Source organism: Anas acuta, chromosome 24 (assembly GCF_963932015.1).
Source record: "Anas acuta chromosome 24, bAnaAcu1.1, whole genome shotgun sequence".
NCBI classification, from domain to species: domain Eukaryota; kingdom Metazoa; phylum Chordata; class Aves; order Anseriformes; family Anatidae; genus Anas; species Anas acuta.
This window is the reverse complement of record NC_089002.1, coordinates 2,950,390-2,971,053: the sequence shown is the minus strand read 5'-3', so window position 1 is coordinate 2,971,053 and position 20,664 is coordinate 2,950,390. Positions and strand designations below refer to the sequence as shown.

The 20,664-nt window shown below is 57.3% G+C and overlaps 2 protein-coding genes across 5 annotated transcripts in view; one reads left to right on the top strand and one right to left on the bottom strand.

Moving 5' to 3' along the window:
• Nucleotides 1-512: 512 nt before the first annotated feature.
• On the top strand, nt 513-13,870 carry TBC1D22B (TBC1 domain family member 22B). The gene is made up of 13 exons (XM_068660322.1): nt 513-736; nt 3,844-3,900; nt 4,898-5,211; nt 6,019-6,198; nt 6,668-6,738; nt 7,184-7,312; nt 7,735-7,800; nt 8,602-8,716; nt 11,158-11,264; nt 11,689-11,764; nt 12,021-12,148; nt 12,331-12,426; nt 12,860-13,870. Exons 1-13 carry the CDS (start codon nt 681-683, stop codon nt 12,986-12,988), a joined length of 1,524 nt encoding a protein of 507 aa, XP_068516423.1. The 5' UTR covers nt 513-680; the 3' UTR covers nt 12,989-13,870.
• Nucleotides 13,871-16,943: 3,073 nt separating this feature from the next.
• BRPF3 (bromodomain and PHD finger containing 3) overlaps nt 16,944-20,664 on the bottom strand; it is a 29,245-nt gene continuing 25,524 nt past the window's right edge. For all 4 annotated transcript variants that reach the window (XM_068660258.1, XM_068660259.1, XM_068660255.1 and 1 more), the window contains exon 13: nt 16,944-19,329. In XM_068660258.1, the coding sequence (XP_068516359.1) occupies nt 19,146-19,329 (184 nt within the window). In that variant the 3' untranslated portion in view covers nt 16,944-19,145. The remainder of the gene's footprint in view (nt 19,330-20,664) is intronic.

Here is a 20,664-nt window from a genome sequence, read left to right as displayed (position 1 = left end):
GGCAACGGGGGGGGGGGGGGCACCCGGGGACCCCACCACCCCTCATCCCCCCCCCCCGCTCCCTGATGGTTCAGCCCGCCGCCACCTCCCCCCGTCTCGCCGCGGGTGGTTTAACCCGCTCCCCCCTCCCCTCCCCTCCATGGTTTTGTCCCCCCCCTCCCCCCAGCGGAATGGTCTCTCCCGGCCCTCAGGGCGCTGTTTAACCCTGCCAGCCCAACCATTACCGTGGCGGGGGGGGGGGGCTCACGAGGGAGGGTCCCCTCCCGTTCCCAGCGCCCATTGCCAGTCCCCCCCCCTCCGCCCTTCTCCCCTCAGCGCTAAAAACTCCTCCCCACTCCCCTCTACAGCAGGTGAGATGGTTCCTCCCACCCCCACAATAACCGAAATGGCTCACCCCCCCCCCCAAACATCCTAGATGGTACATCCCACCCCCTCCTTCCCCAACCCCTCCTCGTATGACATCACCCCCCTCCCCTCTCCCCATTGGCCGAGCCGCCGGGACCGCCTCGAGGGCGACCAATGGCGGCGCTCCCCGCGCCCTCAACCAACATGGCGCCGGCGGTGGCTTCAACCGGGCGGCGGTGAGGGCGGAGGGGGGGGCGCCGGGGCCTTCTCCGCGCTCCGCCGCTGCGCCGGGGGCGGCCGGGCCCTGCCCGGCCCCGTCCCCCCCCCCCTCGGCCATGGCCGCCGAGAGCGGGCGGCACTTCTGGAAGCGCAGCGCCAAGCTGCCCGGCAGGTGGGGGCCGGGGGCCTTGAGGGGGCTGAGGAGGCTTGGGGGGCTTTGGGGGCTTTGGGGAGGGGGCTTTTGGGGGGGGGCTGTGGGATTTAGGGGGGGCTGTGGGTTTTTTTGGGGGGCCTGAGGGGTCTTGGGGGGGCCTGAGGGGTGTTTTGGGGGGGTCTGTGGGGTTTGGGGGGGCTCTGGGGTCTTTTGGGGGGGCTGTGGGGTTTTTGGAGGGTTTGGGGTTTTTTGGGGGGCTCTGGGTTTTTTTGGGGGGTTGTGAGGGTCTTTGGGGTGTGGGGGGTCTTTGGGGGGCTGTGGGGTTTCTTGGAGGGTTTGGTTTCTTTGGGGGGAATTTTTGGGGGTCATGGGGGTTTTTGGGTGTGTGGGGAGTCTTTTGGGGTCTTTAGGGGGGGCTGTGGATTTTTTGGGGGTTTTTGGGGTGTTTGGGGCGGTTTTGGGGTTTGTGAGGTTTTGGGGAGGAGGGGAGTGGAGTATGGGGGGGACGTGGTGCTGGGGGGTGGGGAGGTCTGAGGGGGGGCTGCCCCTGTGCTGGGGGGGCTCCAAGGTTTTGGGGTGAGGGAGGCCGAGCCTTAACCCCCCCCCCCCCCCCCATAATGAGACCCTGCACAGAAACACCGAGGAGACCCCGGCCCCCTTGTGGACCCTCCCCCCTTTTCATGGGGGCCCCCTCCTTTTCTTGCAGCCCCCCCTTTTCCTGCACTTCCCCCTCCGGGCCCGTTTCCCAGGGAGGGCTCCACATTCACGGGGGACACCGCAGGGACCCCCCCGCTGTGGGACCGGGGGGCGGTGCGGCTGTGGGGTCACTCCCTGCCTGGCCCCAGGAGCGGGGCACAACGGGGTGGCCGCAAGCCGAATACCCCAAACACAAACCCCATCGTGCTGGGGGCGTGTGGGGCCGGGACACCCCCTTTCCGGGGATCCTTTTGGGGTTTTGTGCGTGTCTGGCCCTCCTCGGGCTGTGTTCGTGCTCGTTTGCCTGATCTGAACCCTGCCCTTTTTCTCCGGGTGTAGGCACGGGGTGAAATCAGTCGGAATTAAATCCCAACAGGCTCCCACTCGGCTCTGTGGCTACTCCAGCGCCCCGCTGTCAGTGGGACAGCCCGGACGGGGCACGGCACCTTCCCCCTCTCCTCTCCTGGTTGGAGCGGGTTCTGTGCACCCCCTGGGTCCCTCCCGGCCCCATTCTTTCGCCCCGAGCTGCTGCCTTGGGGCTGCTTTGCCTCAGCACGCTGCAGCCAGGGGAACCGGTCGGGGAGGCAGCCAGCCCTGCCCAGGCAGAGCTCTGCCTGCAGACAGGTTCCTAAATCTCCCCCCTGTCCGAGGAGGTGTGTTACCAGCCCTAAATACCCCGTGTGCCATCCTTTCCAGGAACGGGTACGGGCAGGGCTCGGGCCTCAACCCCAAAGGGCAGCACCGGCACGGAAAGTGGGTGTGGGACACCCGGCACCGGGCTCGGAGCTGCCTCTTGTGCTTCTGATGGGAACTTTGTGAGGTCTTCCCTTGGCTCTCTCCTTCCCTTGCCCCGAAAAGCTGGCGGAGGGAGGCTTTGGGATGATCTGGAGGCCGCCCTAGGTTCATTTGGTGAATGGGGCCGCTTGGGTTTATGAGCTTCTAGCTTTTCCCTGTCGATATTAGGGCGTGTGGCAGAAGTGGTAAAGGTGGTTTCACGTCTCCCGCGCTGCCCCGTGGCTGTTGCACTGGGATTTGTCCCCCCTGTAATTTTTGGGGTGTGTTGGCAGGTTGGCGCCGTGCGTCCCGGTGCGTGTGTTTGTTTATTCCCTGCTCTTCGGAGAGATGAGAGCGGCGAGGGCTGCGTGGCGCTGCCACGCTGGGGTGACAGCAGGGATCAGAATCTGCTCGGATAAGCCCTGAGGTGACACCGAGAGCCTGTGACACGGTGTCAGGAACCCCGGCCCCGCTGTGATCCCCGTGGCACCACGGTGCACCCCTCTGTGCAGAGCTTCAGGACCTGGACATGAGCTCGGGGACCTGCTCGGGTTGGTTACAGGGCCAGGAGCAGACGTGGAGCACCCCGAGGTCCCAAACGTGCCACCTGGCAGCCGTGGGTGTTGGCTCAGCTCGGAGGTCACCTGCCGGCTGTCTCGGCGTTGGCGCTGCTCCCTTCCCACCTGCTTTGTTATTCCCACACGCAGATGTGTGTGTGTGTGCTGAGCCCAGCCTCCTCCTGCTCCGTGCTCATTTCCAGCCCCTGCCCCGGGTCTCCACGTCCCTCCCATCCCCCTGGCCCCGTTGCTGCCACCTCCCCGGTCTCCGCTTGTCCCCCTCCTGCTCTCCAGCTGTGCCGGGCTGCGGCCCCCCTCCGGCACGGCCGGGCTCTGCTCGTTTCCCTGCCGGGCTCCATCTGCAGCTCCTGGAAGCTCCATCGGGAGCCTTGTCCCTCGTGTGCCGGCTCTGAATGGGCACTTGTCCCTGAGCTGTGTGCCAGGGGTGGCCAGGGCTTGTTTTCCACAACCCGAGTGTGGTTTGTGGGGTGGCTGTGAGTGGTTACCCCAACGGAGCTCGTAGCTCAGGATCCGTCTCGCTTCCAGAGGCTGTAACAGCCGTGGTTTGCACGTGTCTGACAGCTCCTTTTTGGGATGAGGCTCCCCGTGCAGCCCTCAGGCTCGCTGTCCCAGGGACGTGTCTTGCTGCAGACCCCACGGGAGGTGGTTGTTTTAGCTGGGATTTGGACCCGCATCAAACCCCGGATTGTACAGGCGGCTGCTTGGCTCTGGCTCTGAGCCTGAATGTCTGCGTGGGGATCAAACCTCGGGCCCCGAGGGTTCCCAGCGTCACTGGGCAGAGTCCTCCCCTGCTCCGGAGGGCTCAGGAGTGTGAAATCCCAAAGGTGGACAGCCCTCTGATGGAGGAGAGAATGAATTTTGGTGTTTGGGGCAGGCGCTGAGACGCAGGGTGAGGGGAGGGAGGCGGCGGTGCAGCACAGAGCAGATCTCTGCCCCCTGCTCGAGATCCCAAATCCCAGCTCAGGCTGGAGAGAACCGAAGAGCTCCAACAAGGCTTCTGTTTGCTGCTGCAAAGACCAAATCTTCATCCGAACGTGGCGCTTTGGATCTGAGGCTCTTTTTTCTCTCTTCCTGCAGCATTCAACCCGTCTACGGAGCGCAGCATCCCCCGCTGGATCCCCGCCTCACCAAGAAGTGAGTGTCCCGTATCTCCCGGGGACGCAGCCCGTCTGCTCTGCAGCTTTGGGGCTCGATTCTGCAGCATCTGGAGGGCTCCAGCGTCCCCTGCAACCACAACATTCCCCCTCCTCCCTCTCTCTGGGAGTCCGTGTCCCGGTTTGCGTTGCTGGGATTGTAGAAATGGTCCCGCAGCTTCTGTGCATCCCCTCTGCCCTGTGGGGTTTGGGTGCGGGCAAACAGAGCAGTAGGGGCACACGGCGCTGTGCTGGGCTCTGTGAAAGCTTGTAGGGGAATCTTAACCTGCTGCTGCCCTTTGTGGGCAGGAATCTGGCTCAGACACAGCGAAGGAGACGGGCACCTTCCTCAGCACCTGTGCCTGTGCCCTTTGGAGGGGGAAGAGCCGTGGGAAGGGCGAGGTGGAGCAGGGTGACAGCACCTGGGGAGAGGCAGCGCTGCCCTGCACAGCCTCCTTCACCCCGTCTCGGCCGCGTAGCGCTGACGGTTCCCCTCTTGGTGACGCTTCAGCTGGTGGACTTTGACTTCTGTGGCGCAAGGGTGAATGCCAGGGCTCCTCCTGCCCCTGAGGGAAGGCACAGCCCGCTCGGGGCCCTGGGAGCGACTGCAGCTGGTGCCGAGGAGCGCAGACGGGCTTTGTGCGGGCTCTGCCATGCCTCTCCCCAGGTCTCAGGGCTTTTTCCGTGTGTTAATCCACCCGGGTGTTGTAGGGGGGAGGCAGAGCTGGAGGAACTGTGCGCCTCTCTGCTTTGCCCTGCTGAGCCGAGCAGCCTGGCAGCTCTCCAGCTGCTTCTTGGCACCGTGGCCTTTCCGTGCCCTGATAGCGCGCCGGCTGGGGCAGGCAGGAGAGGCTTGGCGCATGCCCTGGGTTTGAGAGGAGCAACCGGGAAGCTGGAAAAAGTCAGGGACCGGCTGCTCAGAGCTAGGGCACGGGGAAGGAAAGAAAATGGGCTGGTCTAATGGCACTGCTCTGATGCTGTTTCTCTCTGGCTTCCAGCTTCATCAAGGACCGCTCCAAGGCCAACGCGCTGCCCGCGAAAAGCAAGAAGGCCTCCAGCTTCCACGAGTTCGCCCGCAACACCAGCGATGCCTGGGACATCGGTGACGATGAAGACGAGGATTTCTCCTCCTCCTCCTCCTCTTTGCAAACTCTGAACTCTAAAGTGGCCAAGGCCACGGCCGCCCAGGTCCTGGAGAACCACAGCAAGCTGCGGGCGAAGCCCGAGCGGGCCCCGTCTGCATTCAGCGATGTGCCCACCAACTGCAAGGTTATCAAGTCCAGCAGTGAGGCCCAGCTCTCCAGGACAGCTGGTAAGAGCAGCCTCTGGCTCCTGCTCTCTCCTGGCTGACTGCAGAGCCCAGCTCCTTGCTGCTTCTCGTGTGTCTGGTGCCCAAGAGGCTGGGGCACAGCCCGTGTGCCCAGCAGCAGCATTTGCTCCTTCAGAGTAACCTGTGCTCCAAGGAACCCTTCTCTTCCACTTCCACGTCAATCTCTGCTTCAATATCCTGCATACAACCACTCCTGGCCTCCAGGATCCTGTTTTCTGGGCTCTCAGGGGTCTTGTTCAATTCTTGCTCACGATGTGCTGCCTTTAATCGAGGTTGGGATGCAGCCCTGTAGAGCCAGGTGCAGGGAACCAGGCATCAGCCCCTGCTCCCTCTGCCTTGCTCTGGGTGTAACTCAGCAGGTCCCTGCTGCCAGCAGGTGGCATTGGCAGCCCTCTGCTGCCTCTCTCTGCGCTCACAATTAGCTCCATCGCTGTTTAAATCACACGAGAGAGGCAGCTCTGAAGGTCGGTTCCTTTGGGCTTCCCACAGCTTCCTCCTGCCTCGTCTCCTGCGTCCTGCCCGCATCTCCTCACACGTGGTGGGGGAGGCCTGACCGCGGGCAGGCAGATGTCTGGAGGGATGCAGAAGGAAGGAAGGGAAAGAAAAATGAGGGGAAGTGACAAAAGAACAGCGGGTCTCTGCGGGCCACCAGAGTGGGCCACCAGTGCCGGGACTGGGGAAAGGAGGTGGCAGCTGCATGGTGAGCCTCTGGCAGCCGTCAGGGAGCTCGTTGGGGTTGCAGAGGTGCTGTCCCCTCTCTGCTCTCACCGTGGCCTCTGTTCCCCGCAGAGGAGACCTGCGTGCGGACCCCCCTTCAGAAGCAGCAGTCCCTCCCCCTCCGGCCCGTCATTCCTCTCGTCGCCCGAATCTCCGACCAAAATGCTTCGGGTGCTCCCCCCATGACGGTGAGGGAGAAAACCCGCCTGGAGAAGTTCCGGCAGCTCCTTTCCAGCCACAACACGGACCTGGGTGAGTGGCAGCGTTGGGCACCTGTGGCTGGGGAGGAGGAGGCAGAGGGGGGGGCACGTGGAAAAAGCACAATTCGGGTTGAAGCAGCGTCTGCTCCGGGCTGGAGAAAGTCACTGCCTGCATGCTACAGGTGGGGTAGCTGCAGGAATGGCTCTGTTGGCAGATGATAACCTCTTCCACCAGCTGCCTGCCTGTTTCCAGCCTTTCTCCATCTCACAAACGATGCTGGGGTCACAGGGGGCTGTTGGGTTCTGCGTGAGAGCCCAGCCCAGCTGTGAGGGGAGCGAAGCCCCGAGCTGGAAGCGTCCCTGCGCACCCACGTCCCCGGTCACTGCCGGCGTGGAGCCGTCCTGGAGGCTCAGTGTCTCCAGAGCCTGCAGGAGCAGACTGGGCTTTCCTCTCCTTCTAGGTGTAGTGGTGCCTGGACGTGCCTAGGATCTAATCCATTGCCACCACTGTCCGTTTGCAGATGAGCTGAGGAAATGCAGCTGGCCTGGCGTGCCCAGGGAGGTCCGGCCCGTGACGTGGCGTCTCCTCTCAGTGAGTACTCGGAGCTGTGGTGCAGGAGTTGTGGGGGAAATTTGGCAGCTTGTGCTGAGCTGGGGACACAATCCTACACCTTTGTGCGTCCCAGGTTCAGTTTCACTCATGTTGTGTCTGTTTGGGATGGAGTCATCGTTTCCCTGCCCTACAGGCGAGCTGTAGGTTTTTTGGCCAGGGAGCGTAATTAATAAATCCTCTTCAAGGAGGTGCTGGGAACGTGGTTTGTTCCGTTTTGGGAAACTGAATCCTGTAAGGTTGGGTTGTACCAGCTCAGAAAAAGCACTGGGGGCTGGGGAAAAAGCCCAAACCCACAAACTCTCTTTCCCCTGCCCCGGGGTCCATGTATCTGATGCTTCCAGGCGCGCGGCAGCCTGGTGGGATTTCGGGGGCTGGTTTGTGGTGTGGGGGCTGAGGCTCTGCCCTGACGTGGGGTTTCCTGCAGGGTTATCTCCCCGCCAACATGGAGCGACGGAAGCTGACTCTGCAGCGCAAGCGGGAGGAGTACTTCGGCTTCATCCAGCAGTACTACGACTCCCGGAACGAGGAGCACCACCAAGATACTTACCGCCAGGTACCTCGCTGCGTTCCTTTCCTCCCCCTGCCTGCTGCTTGCCCCCGTGCAGCTGGGTCATGCTAGGATGACTCCTACCTGTTAGCTAGTAGGAGCTTTCTCAGGGTCAGGGCACTGTTTCTGTCCTTTTCCTTACAAGTTCTGGATTAATCCTTCCCTAAATTGACCAAATAACTGGATTTCAGACCCCAGCTCTTTCCCAGCCCACCTCTGGTCACCAGACCTGGGCAAAGGAGACTGGAGATAAAGCTGTGGATGACTTCCTCTGTGCAGCTGCCATCTGTACCCTCACAGTGCTTGTCAGCAAGCCCAGCTCTTGCCTAGGGGGCACTGCAGGGTGGATTCCCTTCTGGTGGGCTGTGTTTGAGTTGTTGTGTCCCTTAGGGATATGGCTGGTGCATGTAACCTGTGCTATTTTCCAGATCCACATCGACATTCCAAGGACCAACCCGCTCATCCCCCTTTTCCAGCAGCCGCTTGTCCAGGAGGTAAGGGGGGAGCGAGGCTCCTGCCCCATGTCGCTGTGGGGTCAGGCTGTTCGTGTGTGGGGTCAGACCAGCACTGCCCCCAGGCTGAGTGAGCTTTGTAGGGTTTCCCTGCCTGACAGCTCCCTGTGGCTCCTGATCAGCAAATTCCTGCTTAAACGGCCTGGTTGTGCCCCAGGTTTGTGAAACATCTCAGCCTTAGAGCTCGAGGATTATGAGATCAACCTTTTTTTGACAAAACATAGCTAAGGATTGGTCAGAGTCCTGAAGCTATCTCTTGAAAACATTTTTAAACCATTTGTGCGTTAAGTGGTTCGTGAGGAGCCCAGGCAGGGCCGGGTGTGAGCATCTGCCCCCCGTGGACACAACCTCAGTGTGCACGGTGTGTCAGGGCTGGAAGTAACAGACTGAGGTTGTTTTGGGGGAGAAGCTGCTGTGGGGGAACTGTCCTGGTCTGTGGCGTTTTGCTGGGAGCACTGTGCTGGTGGCTGCTGGCCCAGGAGCCCAGAGAACAACTGTGGCTGTCCGTGTGGCTTTTGGAAAGCTGCCGTCTGCGGTCCTTCAAGCAGAGGTTTTGAGGACAAGACCAGGGCTCCTCGCTCTGGGAAGAGTGGATGGGCTTAGTGGCAATCTGTGGATCAGATTGGGTTTTCTCTTAGGGCTGGTGTGCTCCTTACCTTAGCCACACTGCTGCAGAGCCTGTCAGCGCATGATCTTTGCTCGCTGAGCTTAGCAGTTTTGCTTCTCTGCCTCTCCTTTGTGCACGGCTAACGCAGGTACCTGCTTTCCTTCCTTCTCCCCTAGATCTTTGAAAGAATCCTGTTTATCTGGGCCATTCGACACCCAGCCAGCGGCTATGTGCAGGGCATCAATGACCTGGTCACTCCATTCTTTGTTGTGTTCCTCTCTGAATACGTCGGTAAGTGACAGAAGTGCCAGTCCCTGCTTGAAGCTGCCTCCCAACCGCAGCGTTTGAAATGGTGCGAGGTGCTGGCATCCAAAAAAAAAAAGCTCGCCTCGCTGGAGGGGACGTGTTCCTCTGCAGCTCCCGTGGCACGCTGGAGATGCATCTTGACCTTAGAGTGTCTTTGCTGCCTGCTTGAATCGCCTTCGGTTTCGTAACCTCGCTGAGCTCCTCAAGTTGAAGTGCTCAGGGTGGATTTGCATCTGAATGTGCTTGGCTTGGAGGAGGATGGGGCCTGGAAGGCACTGGGGGGGTTTTGTCAAAGGCCCAGAGCTGGGGGAAGGGGAGGATCTTCCCCTCAGAGCTTAAATTTGGAGCTCGCCCTTGCTCTAGGGAGAGCGAAGTACAAAGAGACCCCGCTGAGAATCTAAAATCAACCATTTAAATAGCGATCCCTGTCCTGTGCTGCCCGTACAGGTGTGTCTGTCAAGCTGAGACTTTCACAAGGCAAATCGACTTTTCCCTGCTGCTTGTGGCTTTCTTGTCAGCCCGGTGCTTTCAGCCCGAGCCCAAGTCATTTTCACTTAGAGGATTTTGATTCTTTCCCCAGCGCTGGCTGTGTTTTGGGGTTGACATTAATGCCAGGGTGCCGTAATCCCTGTGCCTGAAGTCTCTTATTTTTCACTGCGAGGAGAAGGAAAAAGGATTTCCTAAGACTCCATTAATGACAGAGGAATCCTGCCGGACAAATATTTTAGAGTCTGATCCAAAGCTCGTTGAAGTCACTGGAAACCTCCCACTATCTGGTTAGGGCTCTGAGCCAGCAGTGATCTCTGCGATGTCCTCAGAAGCCACAGGACAGCCACCCAGGTTTCCACCGTGGTAGCCTGTGTGGCCAGGGCTCATCTCTGCAATGTGCCATTGCTCCTTGCAGTCCAAAGGAGGAAAAAATCACAGCGTGGGGCTCTGCTACCACCTGCAGTGAGTTCTCTTTTCTGGAAGGTAAAGGACGAGCTGTCTGTGCAGGAAGAGATCTGCCCGAAGTGCTGGCACTGCCTGTGGGTCCCTGGGATGATTTCTCCTAACCATGCACCATGTTGGCTGTCAGGGCTCACCTCTGCACGTGGCTGCCGAGCTCGTGCTGCACTGGACCCATCTGGGGCTATGCTTCTTGCCCAGCCCTTGCTCCAGCCCTTTTTTATCCTCCAAACCTTTCTTGCTGAGTGTGGCCTTCCAGCTGCCACCTCCCCTGCCTCCTCCTCTGCTCTGGGGCTGTTGCTTTTCCTGCACTCGCACCCAGTCCGCCTGGAGAACCTCTCACGCTCCTTCCAGGCACTGAGCAGGCTGCAGATGGGGTGGATTTAACTGCTGGGTCTTAGCACAGCCAGCTCCTTTCCTCCTCTTGCCATGCCTCGGCTGCTCAGCAGCTCACAGAGCTGCTCTGGGGCCCCACCACTGCCAGATCCCTGCCTGACGTGGTTCCTCCTCCGTGGATCAATGGCTTGGGCTGCTGGGCACCGCTGGTTTTCAGCTGGTGCTGCGCAAGGAAGAGCTCAAGGGAGGCCGTGGGGCTGTGCGAGCAGCTGAGCCCCTGGTGCTGCCCGCCCCACGGGAGGGTGGGGATGAAATTTGGGGGCTGAGGGGCTGGGGCAGGACTCTCAGCTCGATGCCTGCCAGAGGAAACCACGAGCCCCTTCCCCAGGCACGGGGAGAGGACCCGGTGAGCAGAGGGGTGCTGAGCTGGCTGCACACACAGCACCTCTCAGCTCAGGTCCCGGAGCTGCTGTGCTGAGTCTCTCCCAGGTCTCGGGGCTCGTGTTTTCATCTAAAGCAGCAGTGATGGAGCAGGGGACTGCAGAAAGGGATTCAGCACCCAGACTGGTTCCAGCAGTGACCCTGTCCCAGTGCTCCCTGCCCAGCTCTCTGTATTAGGCTGCTTCCATCCCTAATTAAAGGCCCGGCCAAGAGGGTGGCCCCGAGCTCATCCTTTCCATCCCGTGCTCCTTTCCAAGCAAGATCAAAGGTGCCTGTTCCGACTTCTGAGCATCTGGGTTTGGAAATGAGCCCGTCCAGCCCTGCCATCCATCCGCTGATTCAATTTAGCAGTGACGGCTCCTGCAGGTGCCTCTGCCAGTAGCACGATGGCTGCTGTCCTCCTGGGGGCTTCTCTGCTCCAAACGCAGCCCTTGCAGCTCTTCCAAACACAGGGCTGCCTTTTTTTTTTTCTTTTTTTTCCTGGAGCTCTCCTGTTAGCCCACCCTGATGAGAAGTAGAGGTTCTGCAGCCCCTCCAGTACCTGGCGCTGCTGTGAGGCTCCGTGCAGAATTAACGTGAACTTTCTCTGTCCAGAGAGATGTTGGGCAGCTGCCCACAATCAGCCTTAAAGCCCCTCGGTGTCCCCGTGAGCCCCCTGGTGTCCCCCACCCCCCTGATTCTCCCCCCCGTCTGTTTTGCAGAGGAGGACGTGGAGAACTTCGACGTGACGAACCTGTCGCAGGATGTTTTGCGGAGCATCGAAGCCGACAGCTTCTGGTGCATGAGCAAACTGCTGGACGGGATACAGGTGAGCCTCTGGGGCTGCAGGGAAGCCCCCCCTTTTTTGGGGTAGATACAGCACCGTCATCTTCTCTCTGTCTCTGGGTGAGAGCTCTGTGTATCCCTGGACTGACCAGGCAGACCTGCAGCACCGTAGCGTTTAAAATCAAGGAGGCTCTGCCTGGCTGTTTGTCCTCTGACAGCAGGTCCTGGTGTTTCAGAGATTTCTTCTTCGTTGGGCACGATCTGGGGGCAAAATCCCGGGGAAACGAGCTGCTGCAGCTGTACAGCCACTGCTGTCCCAGCAGGGACTTCACAGCAGGCAGCTCCCGGTGCTCAGCAGCCACATCTCTCTGCCTGGGGGCTGTCCTGGCTTCCCGCAGAGCTTGGGGGTCTGGCGTGGGTCACTTCTAGGTGTTATTCTCCTTCTGACCGATAGCCTCTCCCCCCAGGATAACTACACCTTTGCACAGCCGGGGATCCAGAAGAAAGTCAAAGCCCTGGAGGAGCTGGTCAGCCGGATCGATGGTAGGTGGCGAGGGGATGTGGGCAGGGGGGGAGCCCTCGTGTGACCCAGCAGCAGGAGGCTCCTGGTGCCAGCAGCACCCTCAGTGCAGGGGGTTGATGCTTGCCTACAAGGACAGCACAGGATGAGCAGTGGAGGTGTTTGGGAGGAGGTTTGAGCTTTTGGAGTGTGAGGAAGTCGGTGTGCCGGGGGCAGCGCCTCGGCCAGGAGCTAGGGCACGGTGCTCCCCAGGTGTGTAAGGGAAACGTGCTGTTTCAGAGCAGGTACATAACCACTTTCGGAAGTACGAGGTCGAATACCTGCAGTTCGCCTTCCGCTGGATGAACAACCTGCTGATGAGGGAGCTGCCTCTCCGCTGCACCATCCGCCTCTGGGACACCTACCAGGTACGCAGGCTGCTCGCTGCGGGGCTCGTTCCCCTTGCAGCGTGGGGAGGAGGTTTTGTGCAGCAGGGAGAGGGGAGAAACAAAGTATTGTGCCCCTGGGGCTTTCCCAGGTAGCAGGGGACAGTCGGATTTCTGCCCACCGGAGCTGTGAGAGCTGACCCAGAGCTTTTTGTTGTCCGCAGTCGGAGCCGGAGGGATTCTCGCATTTCCACCTGTACGTCTGTGCTGCCTTCCTGATCAAGTGGCGGAAGGAGATCCTGGATGAGGAAGACTTCCAAGTAAGTCCCTGGGAGGGGGGGTAATTCCTCTGGGAAGAGGGGAGGGAACTGCCCTAGGGGGGAGCCCACCGTGGGCCTGGTCACCCACCCGCTCAGGACTGGCTCCCAGATGGTCTGGTCTCAGGATCTTTGCCTGAAAGTAACTTCTGAGCCCCTGTGCTCAGCTGGAGGCTGCAAACATTAAACACCAGCTCTTCCCTGGGCTCGAGCTCTGGTCACAGTGAGTCTCATCGTGGTTTGGGGGCATCTGAGGTGCTCCCCTCATTCAGAGCGGGACACCAGCACTTCCTAATGCTGCCTCCGAGTCTTTCAGACCTCAACAGTGACAAGTGCAAGTCACCGAGTGCTGCTGCCTCTGTTGGTGCCCTGAGCCTGCTCTGGAGCTGTGTTCTGCCTTCAACTGCCCCAAACTAAGCATCTTCCCCTCTTTCAGGGCCTTCTAATGTTGTTACAAAACCTGCCCACGATACACTGGGGCAACGAAGAGATCGGACTCCTGCTCGCTGAAGCCTACAGACTCAAGTACATGTTTGCAGACGCTCCCAATCATTACCGCCGATAGGTGCCAGGACTCGACTCCCTCCTCTGCCCTGTGCCCACCTCCTCCTCCTCCTGGCCCGATCTGATCACTGTGGCATTTTGTCGTCCTGAGTCCTTTGGACACTCCAGCCGGGAGCTGCTCCTTGCTGTACAAAGCTCACATCGACTTGTCTTAACTCTTCTGTGTGCCTGTCCGCCACTCCACGCGCCTGGTGTGCCACTCCAACCACCGTCAGTATTTCAAGCCAGGGAGAGAGAGGCTTGAAGGGGCTCGGGGGCAGCTTTGCAGACAAACTGAGCCGAGGACGGAGCCCTCCTGTCCTCTCCCACCCCTGCCCAGGGCTTGTCCAGCTGTTGACTGCCTTGGCTTTGCTGCCGCGTGTTCGCCCACCGCTACACACGTGCTCGCCGCCTCGCACCCGTGTGCGCTGCCCCATCCCGGTCCCTTCTCTCTTCAGACACAGTTCGATCCAACTCCCAGACGAAAATGCCTTATCAGAGACTGCCTGGCCGGAGACCTTCCCCGGGGCTGCAGGGCAAGAAGTTTCTCAGGGCCTGGCTTCACTCCCAGCGTCCAAAAACCGCGAGCGCTTTGTGGCTTCACGAGGGAGCTGCTCGTGCTCTGCCCTCTCCTCTCCATCCTCGTCGCCTTCCTCCAGGTGTTGGCGTGGTGGGCACGGCGGGGGGACCACTCCACCCACGTGTGCTTGGAATGATGCTCGTCGGCTGGCCGAGACCTCCTGCGCCCGCCGTGCCGTCGGTACAGCCCCTCCTGGCCTGGGGGGAGCGGGGGGCTCCTCAACGCCCCCTCGCAAAGCCCCCGCTCCTCCGAGGCGTTCTGTGTATATTGTGTTCTTGTGTATATGGGTCAAAGATGTACAATATAAGTCTTCTGTTTGTAGCAGATATGATTTTATATTTATAACATGCATCCCTTGTTCTTCCCATCCTCTCCACGCCTCTGAAGGCTGCCTGGGTACAGCCTCCTTGGGCTTTGGACCCCTCCCGAGGTGAGGGGGGAGCCGGAGCCGGAGCTCCTTCTGCCCTACTGTGTTTTTGGGGTGTTGAATTTGTCAGGGAGTTTTGGGGTGAAAATAGTCTGAGGTGTCCTACACAAAGGGGATTTGGGGGTTTAGAGGAGAGGGGAGCTCCCAGTGGGTGCGGGAGCTGGGGGAGAGCAGGGTGAGGAGATACAGGGTACGGTGCCTGGGCCCGGCACCGCAGGGCACAGCGGTGCCAGTGCTGCCGGGGGCTCTCCTGGGCACAAATGGTCCCGGATCCGGCGCTGGCTGCCCCCGGTGCTCCCCATGGTGTGGACGCATCCTCCGGGAACCCGGCACAGCCAGGGCTGGCCTCACCTCCCTCGGTTCTTAACCGAAACCAAGTGTGAATGTTTTACTGGGCTGCTTTCCTCTGTGGGTGCTGTCCCTGTCCTGCTGGGGTTGGCTGCGGGAGGGTGCAGGGGACGGGTCCGGACCCCACTGGGGTTTCTTGGGGCTGTCGGGGCAGGACGTGGGGGTGCCCAATGCGAAGAGGCAGCGGGCCGTGAGGCCGGGGCCAAGCATGTGGAAGGCAGAGCCTTGTTGCCAATAAAACTCCAAACAGTGTCTCAAGAAATTGCTTTCCTGACCTGGAGTTTGTTTGTTTTTTGTTTTTTTTTTTCCTCAGGCATTTGGACTTTTACTTTATTTTCATGTGTGCCTTTTGTTGTTTTCTCTGAGCCAGACCTGGCGGTCGGTAGTTTGACAGGACTAATTAAAAGAAAAAAAAAAAAGAAAAACCAAAACGATTGAACTGCGGGCTGAGCTGTATGGTCTGGCATGTGTTTGGGCTGGGGGGGGGAACAGATCCTTGTTCGGCACCAGGAGGCTTTGGGCAAGTCATTTTCTTCCGTTGTGCCTCGGTTTTCCTATCCATAAAATCTGGAAATTCTTCTTTTTGTACTAATCTGGGGGAAAGTACTGGGTTTTGTTTTGTTTTGTTTTCAGAGAATGGATATCACACAGAAGGGCTCGCCCAGCAAGGCTGGGGGTGGTGGTGCTGAAACCCCAGCAGGGGTGGCCCCGGTGCTTGTGTCGGGGGCTTGAGGTTTGGTTTCCATCCCATGGCCCCCGCCTCTCCCTGGCCCTCCCTGCTCTGCCCCTGTGACCCTCTCTCCCCATATTTCCCCCCCCAGGTTCCTGACAGTGCTCGTCTCAGCCCGAGGACTCTGAAAAGGGCCAGGGGGGCTGGGGCAGCCCCGAGCCCCTAAATCCCTGCCCCACGTGCTGCAGTCGGGCTGCAGGGTGTTAATTCAGGGCTCAGCCCTATTACCCCCATGTTCTTTTTTAGGACTTGTTGTCGGGGGGCCACGCTGCTGGGGTCCCCAGCACAACCCCGCAGAGGCTCTGCACCCCCTGCTCACCGACTGCCCGAAATAAAACCCCACAAACTCGCTTCACCCTTTTGGGCTGCCCCCACCACCAGGGGGGCCCAATTTAAACACCCCCACCAGGCTCCCCGTGCTTCTTCCACCCATCCCTGGCCCACGGGGAGAAGCCAGGGGCGAGCAGCAGGGCTGCTGCTGCTGGAGCGCCTGGAAGGTGCCATTGTCATGGAAACCTCTTAGCCGCAGAGTAATTCCCTCAGTCAGCATCTCGTTTGTTAAAAGAGGAAAAGGAGGAGGTGGAGGGAGGCTATTTTATTACAATCTAATAATTCCAACCGAAAATGCCAGTGTGGAACTAACTAGGCGGGTGGGCTGACTGCGGCTGCTGGTTTTTTGGTGCTTTCCTCCTGGGAAGCTGCAGCCACCGCGTGCTGCTCCCATGTCGCAGCCTTCCCAACATCTCTGCTTGCTCCTAAATCCTCGTTTTCCCCCGTTTCTTGCAACAGGTAGAAAACATTAAAAAGAAAGTTAGACCCTCAGCTTTTAATGCCTCCCCTCATACCTGCAACGCTCACTGAGCCAGGACGCTGCGCTTGGCTGTGCTTTTTGTGTGCTTTTTGTGTGCTTTCTGTGTGCTTTTTATGGCCTTCAGGTCAGCTGTGCCCAGTGCTGCTGCAGCTCCTCCGTATCCCTCAGCCGCAGCTGCCATCACCCCACAGCCCTGCCCAGGTTCAGCTGCCCTGGGTCTCCCGTCCAAGCTCCTCACCCTGTTCCCTATAAATTAAATTCTGGTGGAAACAGAGGCGAGGCTTTCTTTTAACCCATCCGACCCCTTGCAAAGCCCAAATGCCCTTTTCCTAGTGCACAGCACCCCTGTGCCATTTGTGGTGCTGCTCTGATAGCGGGGTGGGGAAAAAGAAAGGAAAAAAAAAAATCCCTCGGCTCCAGCGGGGTGTCCTCACCTGCAGCAGCACGGCCCTGTGCAGGGAGGGAAAATACCCATTAGGGGAGATGGAAGGGAGATGCTCGTTAGGGGAGATGCTCGTTAGGGGAGGGAGATGCTCGGAGGAGCCGGGCTGCAGAGCCCAGCCCTTGCTGCAGCCACTCACTCGGCTCCTGGCTCCAGCTGCAGGAGCCCCCAGGCCCACCAAGAGCCACGAGCGCTGCCAGGAGATGGGATTCGAGCCCCAAATTTCCCCCTTGCCATCCCTCTGGGGCTCTGCAGCCGCCCCAAGCAGAGGGCTGCCTTGCACTGGGATCCCATCCTGCAGAACCCAACCCTTCATGCGTTGCACAGAGAAAAACTCCCCTGCAGGAGACGTTCGAGGCAACACAGGACTTTGTCTCTCCATGTCTTCCTTCCCCATGGATCCTCTTTGGGGCCGTAAGCCCATCCGTGTCTCCTGCACAGGCACCAGGTGAGCCGGGGACAGCCTCGCTCTTCCCCCAGCCAGCCCCAGGGACTGGGAAGGTTCCCTCGGCTCCCATCAACCAGGAGCAAACAGCATTTCCCAGAGCAGAGCCCGCAGGATCAGCACCCTCTGCCTGCCATCCCCATGTACCCAAGAGGCCCAGACATCAGGACAACACCAGCACGGACTCCTTTTTTTTTTTTTTTTTATACATTAGAACATTTATTTCTCAGAGAGAAAATATAGTCTCAGACAGTCAGATTATAGTAGGTAAAATTAGCATTTGTTTTTTTTTCTTTACAAGCATAGATTTTCATATTACCTCTCTTATACCATCTGATATAAACAGTTCTAGAAAGCAAATAAACTCACTTTCTACAATAAATAGAGCAATCTGTGCTTTACAGCAGACTGACAGTAACGTTTAGGTCCCGTAGCAACAGCAGGATATTAGCCAATCCAAACCCTAAAATGTCATTAAAAAAAAAAAAAGAAAAAAAAAGAAAACAAAACGGAACAAACAAACCCCAAGATCTTAGAACATATACACAGGTCACAAGTCCACAGCTGAGCTACCACCTGGAAAAGTGTATGTCCCTCAAAATAAATTACACCGTGTGCATATAAAAGACCCAGCAACACAACTGAGGACTTCAAGAATGGTGACAATAGATCTAAATAATTTAGAACGGTATCTTACAACTATATACACAACATCCTTCCCTAGCCACACTCCGTAGGCTTTATTATTATTATTATTATTACAAAACCCTATGCCCCATCTCTATATGTTACAGGAATCTTCCTTAAAGTGTGGTTCCGTGTCCCAATGTATAAGAAGTGGTATTTTAAAAAAGTAGACCAAGTAGAAATGGCAGTGATTACTCCCCACTATTCAGTATTATTAATTATTATTAATTATTATTTTGACCCCACATTCTCTTCAGTATGAAAAAGTTAAAATAATAAAAAAATATCGAGTTAAAAAGCGAAATGGTGATATTCAATCTACAATCTTGCTCTGCACCTTTGGTTCTTAAAATGGGAAAGCAAAGAGGGATACACAACAGAAGAGATCAGAGAAATCAAAAGTCCTTGGCTAATAGAAAAGGTTTTGTCATCTGTTTCCGAACATCGGTTGTCCCTGTTTTTGCCGTGCAAACCCAGAAAAAAACAGGGGTTGTCAGCAGAGCTGGGTTTATTTGTTTTGTAATGATGACAACGCTGGAGACCCACACACTAGGGAAGGGACAGACGTGTGTGAGAGAAGGCGAAAAGGCAAAATGGTTGTGTGCTCTACTTAGTGCTTGGTTTCAACCCAAACCAAGCCCGAGGAAAACTTGAAAGAGACAGAAAAGAAGGAAGAAAGGAAGAGGAGCCCCACACCAAATGTGCATAAAACAACACAAACGATGCATCTCCCTCCAACCCTGATCAACCTCAGTGCCTGCAAAGCTGCTCTAGCTCATTGGACACCTCCAAAATTAGTTTTGTTTCTTCAAAAAAGGAAGCTATCTCTGCTTATAGACTCAATTCTGTACTAAACCATGATATGAAATGTGACTGAAACAAGCACAGTCATGGAAATCAGAATTTAAATGTGAAACTACCAAAGAAATTTCTAGGACATAAACACACACCAAAAAAAAAAGCAGATAATTTGCTTTTTATATTTAAAGCTCTGTGCATCTGTGCATGTCAGTGTGTGTAGCAGAGGGGAAGGTTACCAAAATATCTCAAACTTTTCTAAATGCAATGCAAGAAATCGAACACGAAAACACCGTATGTAGGCAGGAGTAGCGCGATGCTAGCTCCCGGCTACAATTTCTTGAGCGTGATGGGACGATCAATGTCATCTAAACAAAATAAAAAGGCCAGTGATGGACAGGGTAAATTTGGCACGAGAAAGTCCAGGTGGGATTTCCAGAAAGGAGCCTGGTTTGCTTACAGCGGTGACGGGTTCCCAGGAATCGCTCAGGGCTGGCTGGTGACTGCAGACCCTGGTGGCACGGGGGAGGCAGGGGCGAGGGTCCGAAAATCCAGCAGAGCGCTGGGCTCTGCTCGCTGCATCAGCTCCCCGTGGCTCCCGCCGCCCAGCAGCTTCTCCTAACACCTTCCTCCCGGCCCTGTAGACTTATACATTTTATCTCCTGCCAGCTCTTCGGTGAGACACATTCAGAAAGAAGCTGGACAGGCTTTTTGGCACGTGTCAGGGTACCTCGAGGAGTGCTGACGGCTGCTGGGAACGGCGCACCTTGTACGAGGACACAAAGGGGTGGCAGCCGCCCCGCTCCCCGCTGGCAGCGAGCCCCCGGCCACCCAGCGCCCGAGTGGTCTGCTCTGACCCCCAAAAAGTGGGCAACGGGGTCTGGAGGAGGAGGCCTGGCTGCCCCGACCCGTTACAGGTAATTAGATGTAACGAAGGGGTGATCTCCCCGCACGCGGCTCATGTGAATCATGGCTCGGTCGTACGCCACCTGCACAGACTTGCGGATGCTGGTTTTTCGGCCTTCCATCATCTTTAGTTTGTCCACGGTGTCGTCCACGCCGAGGGGGTACACCTTGTCACGCGGGAGCCACTGCCTGCGGTCAGAGGAGAGCACAAAACCCAATCAGCAAGGGCACAGAGAAAGGCAATTAGGCACTGGTCGGCATCTCCCCAGGAGCAGCTACATTCACATAATCTACTTTTTTTTTAATTAACACCCCACAATGACGCTATGAAGGTGTAAATGCCTGCACTGGACATGGAAGAACTGCAGCCAAAAAGCCTTCCTACATGAGCACAGGTTTTTCTCCACTGTCCTTCCTCAAAGCTGTAAATTAGCCTCGGAGCTCCATGGAAATCTGGAAACTTTTGTGTTCTGCACAGAGCAAGTTCAGGGACTTCCACTGCGGGAAGTTTTTATCACGAAGACAGCTCTGCCTACTTCCAGGAGTCTGTAAGCACCGTGGTTTGGGCACGTACAATCACCTGAGTGCCATCCAAAGCAGGCAGCTTCCAGGAGACACGCTGCAAGCCCAAGCTGACCCCAACCAAACGATGACTTAAACTCCTGTGCCTCCTCTGCACCAAGTTTTGATTGTGTGGTCGTTAGCCCAGGTTAATTAGCACACTCAGAAACGTGCCATCTTTCCTAATGAACTCCAGCCCCATGGAGTTAGATCTCAGCCACGGTTCAATGTTTCCCAGCCAGCCAGCACAGCTGACCCACGCAGCAAAGTGTGTCTCCACCACGAAAATAAGGGGCTAAGTTTTGTTTTTGTGACCTTTCTGCAGCCTCACTGCAGTCAGCAGAATTTGGATCAGGCACTAAGCGGGGTCTTAGGACTTCCCTGAGATGCTCTGGCTTTGTACAAATTGCTTTCAAGGATCTAAGAAGTGGCCACTTAAAAATGTCAGGAACCACTGGAGCTTTGTCTTCAGTAACAGCAAGGCAAAATAGAGGAAACGTTGATTTTTCCTGGGCAGGTAGTTTCAATTACAAACTCAGAGTTAGATTTTTCAAAACCGATGACTACAGCAAGGGGCAGTGTGACATCGCCATTGATTTCCAGCTACAAATCATTAGCACCTCCTTGAAGAACATGCCCTGTTATCAGGAGGTTCTGGTAATCAGGGAAAGTGAAACAATGCAGCGTACAAATAACAAGCCTCAGATGTGTGTTATCTTTGTACCTCCTTTCTCCAGAGGACATGAAGATACTCAGCAGGTGATGCAAACATGACCTCTGCTTCTCTGCTTCCCAGGAAGAGAGCACTGGCTTTTCCTTTTTTTTTCTAACTGCATAAAGTGCTGCTGCAGCCCCGAAATGCAGGAGGCAAGGCTCCCCCTTGCTGCTTTACCTGCTGTGCGTTTGGCTCTGCTCTCTCCCAGGAACCTTCCCTCCATCTGCAGCACAGCCTCTGGGCAGCGT